This window comes from Triticum aestivum, chromosome 5A (genome assembly GCF_018294505.1).
Source record: "Triticum aestivum cultivar Chinese Spring chromosome 5A, IWGSC CS RefSeq v2.1, whole genome shotgun sequence".
Classification (NCBI taxonomy): domain Eukaryota; kingdom Viridiplantae; phylum Streptophyta; class Magnoliopsida; order Poales; family Poaceae; genus Triticum; species Triticum aestivum.
In genome coordinates this window covers 489,557,797-489,567,609 of record NC_057806.1, presented here as the reverse complement: position 1 = coordinate 489,567,609, position 9,813 = coordinate 489,557,797, and the positions used below count along the sequence as shown (strand labels likewise).

General features: G+C 43.6%; 1 protein-coding gene across 1 annotated transcript; it reads right to left on the bottom strand.

Annotated features, from left to right (window-relative positions):
* Positions 1-828: 828 nt before the first annotated feature.
* Positions 829-4,112, bottom strand: LOC123101437 (translation initiation factor IF-2). The gene is made up of 8 exons (XM_044522892.1): positions 3,956-4,112; positions 3,154-3,815; positions 3,011-3,057; positions 2,787-2,833; positions 2,654-2,701; positions 1,611-1,669; positions 1,368-1,459; positions 829-1,181 (listed from the first exon to the last, which is right to left on the bottom strand). The coding sequence occupies exons 1-7, from the start codon at positions 4,110-4,112 to the stop codon at positions 1,370-1,372; spliced, it is 1,110 nt and encodes a 369-aa protein (XP_044378827.1). The 3' UTR covers positions 829-1,181; positions 1,368-1,369.
* Between the last annotated feature and the right edge of the window lie 5,701 nt (positions 4,113-9,813).

The window sequence follows — 9,813 nt, the reverse complement described above, 5'->3', positions numbered from 1 at the left end:
TCTTCAAAATTTGAAGGCTCGATAATTGCGGTAATGCCATCCATAGGAGTCATAGCAGGCCCTGCCTGCGAGCAGGAAGAGTCGGAATTTCTTTGCCCCATTCTTAGTTTATCTCATCTTCTCAAGGAGTGGAACTATAGTTCAGGCAGACAGTATCTATTGTGTATATAGTTGCAGAACATCTAGACGATAAAAACAGATCAACAAAGCATTAGATTCAAGGTAAGGAAAATGGAAGAGGGGATTTAACATTTTCTTTTTGACATGGATGGCATGCAAGCAACCCTTTCTCTACCATATGCTTAGTTCTGACAGTATTAAACATGTTGCCGTGCTTCAACATTTTAGCAAGGCAGAAACCAGAAAGGCTGTTATTATAGAATGGGAAACTGTACAATATAAGGAAATTGGGCATGTGCAGATCAAGGGCTATAATAATTATTGTTTGGCAAACCTAAAAAAGACTGGAAAAAGAATCCACATAAAATTTAGGATGACCAAAGACACTCAGAGACCTTCCTAACTAAGATGAAGATACACTCAATACAAGAAATCATACTAAATTAACACCAGATACATAAGTTTAATGGCTAAAATGAAGGAAATGTGTAATGCATGGTGCTTTTAGTTATTCATGTGCGAATCCAACAGTAAGCATGATCTGATGGAAGACACAAAGATTCAAAGTTAACAGTTGATATAAAATGTGCTGAAATATATATATACAGAAGACGCAAAGATTCAAAGTTATCAATTGAGATTGTAAATGACTCAGGTCTGTCCCAGGTCATTTACAATCTCAAACGATGAAAGCTTGCTTTCTACAAGTTCACCAAAGGTTCTAATTTACTACTATTCACCCAAAGATCTGTTGTCTACTGATCTCTCAATCTTATGGTTGAGATTAACATAATTGTAGAAAGCGACATCAACTTAAATTTTAGTCTGCATTGGAAACCACCAAACAGTTTCCAGAAAGATGTTTTTTGAAGACCAGAGGGAGTATATGACTTCCATTTGTCTAGTAATAATGCAGGTAAACATATACAAAGAGCACACATATACACATCCGTGCCTGGTAATCTCTAACTACTCATGACTTGAAACCAGTGGCAGAGTATACAAGGTAGAATTCCCATATACGAATGAACTTCTCATCAAAGCCCAGTTTCAAAACTTGACTGCAAGAAAAAGGAAGTGATAAAAAATTAATACCAACTGAGCAACCAAGTGGAACATATATGTATATAATCGTCACAACAGTATTCTTCTTGTAGTGAGTTTCAAGTGATACTTGCTCTGTAGTGAGTTTCAAGTGATACTTGCTCTTTGTTGGCCATGAGTTAAACATGACAAGTGATACTTACTCTTACCACCACCTGTCCCTGCTCCGCGTTGTTGCTTGTCCGTCGTGGCCGTGCAGCCGCTGCCGCTGCCGCTGTGCACTACACATGCGTTGCTGTCCGTCGATATGATTATGTTAGATTAAAATTCTGTGGCAACCTGACTTGTCCATATATTATGTACACTATGTAAACTGATGGTAAATTCATCTAACTGTAGGCAAATCACAAGAAAGTTGGCATGTTAATCCAGGCCTGGTGTGTTACCTTAAATGACTTAGCTGCTCTGTCGCCCACTGTATTGACTTCGCGAAACTTCCTGGTTCCTTAAGAAGAAAATGAGATGGAAGACCAGTTAGATAACTTCCTCTTGATTTAAGATTCAGTAATAGACTTCGAGCAGAAAAGCATTGTCCAATCTAGTATATAAAACAAAACACTTCTTTCTGAATTGGACTTCCACTTATTGCTCCATTAGTGCTTTACTTTTTCAAGCTGCACGTATTAAGTAATAAATATAATTTACAATAGATATTATGTACCTAGTATTTATTCCAGTTCATCTCCTTGTTAAACAGAGGACATATATGTGAGCCCTCTTTTTGTTTGACATCATATATGCAAGCCCTCTTAATAATACTAAGTGCAAGCTAGATTGTGTAGGGGGGTTACATCACCTACAGCAAATTTATTTTCCAAGCTAGTACGGGTAAGGACCAAGAATCTATCTATCGATTATTATATCCAGTAATTGAGCACGTGTGTTGGTGCAGCAATATTTTCATGATTCGTATCACGCAAAAATTTAGTCTTACTCTTAAGAGGCCGAGAAATTAAGTCACTACATGATCAAGGTCTATTACAATCTGAGATGCACTAATCATCACTGACTCTGCCATCATCTGTTGTAAAATTTACAAAATAATTCATGAATAGATAATAAATTAATAATAAAATATATGTACAATAGTGCAGATGAATCTTGAAGTACAACAAGTGAAATGTATAGAATGGTGTATCGACTTACAGAAGGTACGCTTAAAATAGACGTCAAAGAGCATCAATTTTTTTTTCCAAGCAGGTGCCCTCAAACTTCGTAAAGAAAGAAAATTGTACAAAAAATTCCTTGAATCAAAGAGACTGTTACATCACTTTACTCCTACAGAGCTCACCACATTTCTCTTGGTCTTTGCTTTCAGAAGTTGCTTAATGTGTAATCTGCATTACATTAATTGATTTTCTATTTCGAGCTTCCAAATCATCTTCTATATAAGAAGCCGGGACAAGTGCAATGGTGGGAAGGAACCAACCTATGATATGATAAGCATGTTGTGGCATTTGACAGAACTCCTCTGAACCTTGTACTCGTAACACAGTAAAAAAAACATCAGGAAGGTACTCTCAAGAAAGTCAAAAGCAAAAATATCACCAATCTTACCTCACATTTATTGACAGCAGTGCATCCGTCTGTCTCAGAGCTCCATAATTCACTGGATGACATTCTGAAGCTATCAAATTTTCGCAACTCAATTATGGAGCAAATTAGGCAATAAAAATGCCCCTACAACGAAAAGGCTATCAAGTGAACTTCTAGGAAACATAGTACATATTCATGTCGTAGAAATTAGAATGGCATTCCGTTAACTCGTCCATAAGTAACATCTTACTTCCACCTTAGATGCTGCAGATACTGATGAGTGGCAATATTCTGTACCTGTAGAAATATGTGACAAAAAGGACATTAGAATGTTGAAACATATTAGATTGCACAAATGTCAGAAAAAAAAGAACTAAAATTCAAGAAATCGACTGGTGTGGCGGCGTGGCGGCGTGGCGGAGGCAGAGTGGCGGCTTGGTGGCGGCTTGGCGGAGGCGACAACCCGCGGCGGGGCGGCTCCGGCGTCTGGGAGGCTCTCGGGCGACCCGCGGCCGCTTCCCGTGGTTCCGCTGGCGCGAGGCAGCGTTGAAGGGGCGGGAGGAGGCGGCGACCCGCGGCGGGGCGGCTCTCCCGCGGCTGGGAGGCTCCCGGCGACCAGTCAGCGTTGAAGGGCGCGGGCGGAGGCGGCGAACCGCGGCGGGGGGCTCCCGGTGACCCGCGGCGAGGCTCCCGGCGACCCGCGGCGAGGCAGCGGTGAAGGGCGCGGGCGGAGGCGGCGACCCGCAGCGGGGAGGCTCCCGGCGACCCGCGGCGAGGCAGCGGTGAAGGGCCGTCGGCGCTGCTCGAGGGATGTGAGCGACCCGGGCCGCGGGAGGACGGGGCACCGGCGGGGCAGCGGCGCGGGAGGAGCAGGAGGCGGCGTGCGGCGCGGCGCAGCGTGGGAGGAGCAGGAGCGGCGTCCGTCGCGGCGCGATGGGAGGAGCAGGAGCGGCGTGCGTCGCGGCGCGATGAGAGGAGGGGGGCGGGCGGGCGTGCGTGCGTGGGTGGGGTGGCGGTTTTTCTTTTTGTTTTTGGAACGGCGGGATTAGTGGTGGCTTAATGCGTGGCTTGTAGTGTTAAACATGGAAGAATTATGGACCATGAGATTTGTTAGATGAATGGGTTAGATTGTTTGGATCTGCCCCTTTCTTTCTTTTATAGTAGTAGTAGATTAGTAGCAGCAGCCAACACCAACAGGCGGCGGCGAGAGCAGAAAAGCAACAGAGGAAGGCTCGGCAGCAGCAGTAACCAGCAGCTATGCAGCAGAGTAGAGCAACGGCAGGACGAGCAGCGGCAGCAAAGCAGCAGCGACAACAGCAATTGAGTAGGCGCAGGCCTGGGCAGGGAGCCATGGAGGGCGCGGCTAGGCGAGCACTAGGCGGAGACGGGCGCGGAGCACGGATGGCAGTGGCGGCGACAGCAGAAGTAGAGGTAGCGGCGCAGCAGAACAAGGTAGCAGCGGGAGGAGGCCGACCGGCCTGCAGCGGCCCCGCGCGCGTGCAGGGCGAGTCCTGAGCGCGACGAGCATGCACGGGGAAGCGGGCGGGCACAGCCTGGTGCGTGGGGCGACGCAGTATGCGCAGGGGCGAGTGCGGACTGGTGCGGTCGGGCGTGCTTGGCCATCGGCCATGCAGGGCACGGGGAGAGGAGGTACGGGTCACGTTGGAAGGCGGGGGACACGAGGAGCACAATGCCGTGCTCGGACACGAGCGGTAGTGGCAGTGGCCATGGCTGCGCCATGCCCGGCGGCGAGGAGCTCTCGGTCACGACGGGACAGCGATGGGGCGACGAAAATGAGCGGGGAAGAGAGGAGGTTTACATGGAGATCACCTAAGGAGCACAAGGAGGTTCGGTGAGTAGCTTACGAGAAGCAGGGGGTAGCCAGATTTGGCGATGAACACCGACGACCGAAGGAAGTAGATTAAGTCGATCCGGGCGATGTCGTCCCCTCCAGCTCAAACGGTGGTGCGTAGAGGATGTAGACGAACACTGCAGAGCTCCTGGACTTGTTGCAGCGACGAGGAGAGTCCGGTGGCCGCAGGATCGACGAGGTGGCGGCGAACACGCGCTCGGACGATGAAGAAAAATAAAGGGGCGAGCGAGAGGGAGGAATGGTTGGCCTAGGGTTTGTCTGATGCATCGGGGAGGGCTTTATACACGTCGGGGTGCCGGTGGATGATGGACACGGCGACAGACAAGGCCATGGCGGGCGTGGATGCACGCCACGCACGGGCACTGCCTCCTCTCTGTACAGAGGAGGAGGAAAAGGCCGTGGTGGGCCTGGGTCTGCACTGTAGCATTGGGCTACAAGTGCACAATGTAGCTTTTAGTTTTCTGTTTTTAATTTCCTTTTCTTTCTTTTTTAGCTTCAGCTTCTATTTATTTTAGTTTTAGTAAAAATACAAAAGTTGTACCTAATTTAGTATATGTAATTAAGCCACTACCACAAATATTTTGACACAATAAATACAGTAGTTTGTATTTGTTTATTATTTTAAGAGCATCTAAATAATAGTGTTGTTGCTATTTTACTTATTATAGTGCAATTTAATACTATAAAGAAGTGTGGTTTCTTCTGCAATATTTAGTATGGATTATTTGGCACAACCCGAACATTTTAGTTTAAATACTTGTAAAGTTTTACCGTTTGACTTGACGTTGAATTTTGAATTTGAATGGGATTTGAATCAGAGTGAGTTTAGTACCGTAACAGTGGTGACGTCGCATCATTAATAGAGGGTTACTGTAGCTTAATTATCTGGGTATCACAATTCTCCTCCACTACAAGAAATCTCGTCCAGAGATTTAAGGGGTGTGTAAGGGGGAAATATCTGGTTACGAAGTTCTAACGGATCTTCTCGTTCTTGGTTGCCCTTCTCGAAGAACTTGATTCCGACGTTGATGTCTTCCTTTCTCTGCTTCAATGCATCATGATGAAGTTGTCGTCCTTCCTTCAGGATATCCATCGTACTTACGGAAAGGATAAGGGGTAGCTTCGGAAGGATGGACCTCTACAAGGTTGCTTATCTAGTAGATAATATCGGGGAAGGTGGCGGAAAGTAACACTCAAATTGAAACTTCAGAAATTATCGAGATCAAAGTAAGAAGGTGCAAAATAGAAGTTTCAAGCGCATAGGAAATTATTCGATGCGTGTAACAGGGCATGAAAAGGGGTTTAGAGCAGCGGGAATAAGTATTGTGTCTAATACCATAATAGATCATCTCTAGGAAGCTGACCCGCATATTACATACAGTGTCAAACACGAGGAATAACTTTCGCAACAGGGGTGTACAGGAGAGACAGGTTTCGATCTTGTGGAACTATGGGTTATGGGCCCACCATGTGGGTTAAAAGTAGGACGGGCGATGACGTCTTGCACGATCATGTAAGCAAGGCATGTCAGGGAATAGCCTGTCAGTTATGTCGGCAACAACATCGGTACCAAGGGCGAGGAACGAAGAGAACCATTTCCTGCTTGTTGAATGAGGCGGACCAATAGGCAAAGTTCTCGTCCATCGGTGGTTACCGGAATGTCATCAACAGTATAAACAGGGTCTGACTGATAGAGTTGTACACCGAGGTGTTTACATAATCAGTGAATTATTACTGCTTAGATTATATAGATCACGAGAAAGGTCAAACAAAGCAATGGAAAGGAAAATGTGATCATCAGTTTAAACAGAACAATGGAAAGGAAAATGTGTTTAAACACACAATTCAAGGGTATATCCTTCCCAAGGACAAACAAAGCAACGATATCCATGACAGGATATAACGTAGAAAACCCTCTAGGAAAGGGGAGAGAAATATCATGACATTACCCATACAATAGTGTTTGGGTAACTAATAAAGAAATTTTAGCATTGTGCTTCAAATCTTCTGATTGAAAATCGGAGTACCACATACATGCTTCGAGATAGCATTGACAAGGTCTTTAAGAAAACGTCAGACTTTGGATATAGAAAGGATCCATCAGGAACCACTCATAGAATAAGTGTTACAATTTCCTCATGAATGAATGAATAACCTTGCTAGAAAGGAAACTATAACAATGGGTCCTCCGGCCAGGTATGCTAGGCATGACATCACCTTACTAGGCTATACAAAATCCAATGTTACACCTTTTGGAAAATGTCCCAACCATCATATCTGACTGAGATTCAGTCCTGATTGGTGTCAGGATACCTCAGACTCATGATGCCTGAGAAGGAAGGGGTGCAACACAATTTGACGAGATGGAGTTGCAGGATTCTCGGGAAATGAACTATGGAAGAAAGTTCCGACTCATGACTTCATCATTTAACCAACGAGAGGATGAGGAGGTGGCTGAGAACTCAGTGACAATTCATTGAGATTTTTAGAAGATGGATTTCCACAATTATGTGAACAAGGAGATAACAATTGTCAGATCAAATGATATAAAGAGGTATGATCGAGGAAAACATACACAGTTAAACATTGGTTGAAAAGTGCACCTGGATTATGGACTTAGGTAGAATGATCAATGTTAGAATGGTGATTCGATAACCAATAGTCTAATAATGAATTATCAACCATTTACTTCAAAGCAATAGGGTTGCTAGAAGTTTTGAAGTCGCACAACGTAGTTCAATTGTCGGGTTTCCGGTTAGAAACAACACGGGGACCAAGGAATGATCAGATATGGCAAGAAATATCACCTATATCAAGAATTCTTAAGAGGTGGTAAAATTCTCACGACATTCTTAACAGAAATGATGGTAATACTCCAAGGCAGAATATAACACAAGCTGGATAGAAAGAAACTCAAAGTACTATACAAAACATGAACAATTTTGTGTCGGAGGGAGGGAAATAAAGTTGTTGTTGATAACACGAACCATCGAGGGGCAAGGATGGTATTTCTCATCAAGAATTCGATTCTTATTCTGGAAGGAGTCAAAATGTTGAGGTTGATCACAATTTTTTTTTGAGAGGCTCAACGACGAAGCAATCGAACAGCGACTGCATCAAACAAAAGGACTGATGTAGTGAAATATTATTGGATCCACTGATATGACACCAACTTGGAATCAATTTGGAATCAAGCTTGTTGTTCAAGGTGAAATGATAAGACAAGGAAGATCGGCGTAAGCTTAGCTCATCGTCAAAAATTATGCTCTAAGAAGGATCACGTAGCACAGTTAAAATTTAGCACGATAATGATATAGCCGATCAGGCTTGGGATGACTTGAAGGATTACTAAACTCGTAAGCAACGAAAATTACTTAGAATGGTTGAATCAGGGTGCGGACTCGATTCACTATTCGGTGTTCTTGGTTGACGACAACCCAGAACCAAGGGAAATTGGAATCGGTGAGAAGCAATACTAGATGAAGACTCGCAGGAAGCAACATAGTTCTCGAGATACCAGAGGGTAATACTTGAGGAAGATCAAAAATAGAGGTTGTGGAGAAGTATCGATCAACAAATTACAAGTGCTTTAACTTGTTTGAGAAATGGAATCAAGGAGAAAATGTGGTCGGAACCACAATTCCAAAGGATCAATTCATCGATTCCATATGATAGTATATTAGTATTACAAGAAGCTTCCATGATATGATCTACATTGTTTCCATGGGCATGAACACAAAGTCCAAGGTTGACTCCCACTTCTCCAATGCATAACCTTTTATTCTCTTCTCGCGTTTGATGAAGTTGCAGTGTTGAAATTTTATCTGTCAAAATAGCAGAAGAGTATGACTCGTGAAAAGTTTCTAGTTCACACATATTAAAGAAGGCATATGTTCAACCCATCGAGGCATCATGGAACCATATACCACAAGCTTCAATAGTAAATATCACCAACTCGAAAGCATAGCATGGTTGGCCAAATCTAGGAATATGATTTACCAATGGCATTATGTATCAGGGAAAGAACTTCCAAAGTGATTGAATATGAAGGACGTTGTCGGATAAACTACAAAAAAGGATCTAATGGTACTCAAGGGATCTAATGTAAGCATCGGTACTCAACCAGAGGAAGAAACAATGCAAAGGCATTGGATTATAGAAACAACCAACTAATTCAAACTCAAATGCAAAGGAATTGTGATTCCGAAATCAAGGGATCAGAATCAAATGCTCTGTTTAATGATGGATTAGTTGAGTAGGCTTAGGGATACAATCGATGATAATTTGATTGGTCGAGATCTAGCTCATGTTTAAAATGACGTCTGAGCCGGAGGGATGAATTCTGGGTTGGAATGATGATTGCAATCATTCGCAAACATATCGGATCAAAGACTCAAAATGACGGTGACAAGGATGCTCGTGAATATTTCTAGACATATGGAAATTATCCATAATGCAAGCAGACAAGTATTTGCAGAACAATAGTTGGCAATGGATTATCGGAAGACCGGATAGTATTTCAAAGTATCTTGTGGATCACATGATCAACTAGGAATGAACAAATCCTCTATGCGTGGGAGGAATTATCTGTAGATGTATTAAGCGGAAATGGGCCTGCAAGGCAGCATGCATAATGGATTCTCGGGGTATTGGAATGTTTCAGGGAATCTTGTAATAAAAAGGGCAATTGGGGATGGTGGTATGAACAACGATTGTAGGTCGTTATCCATAACGTTTTATCAGTGGTAGGGATTGCAACGGCTAAGGGCACAAGGGATTCTCAGACTTCCAGAGAATTTTTCAGGGTATCAAGTAATCTCAAGGGCAACTGGGAATGAAGATATGAACGACAAGTGTAAGTAGTTATCCACAAGGATTTATCGATGGAAGGGATTTGCAAAAGCGATGGCACAAGTCTCGAGAGAACATCATCGAGTATCTTCAGAATCTTCTGGTACAGCAGGTGGTCATCCAGAATGAGGGGCTCTCCGGGAGAAAGTATTATTGAGAACCTAAAATTAGATTTAGTAAAACCATTTTAATCCGAATAGAAGAGAGATCAGAGTCCCAGAGTATAGGTCGAGGAATAAAAGATCCTAATACCACCCGATGGCGACGTGGGCCCGTAAGCCACACAGCCATGTTAGTAAAACAATTTTCATCGACTAGACTCAACGTCG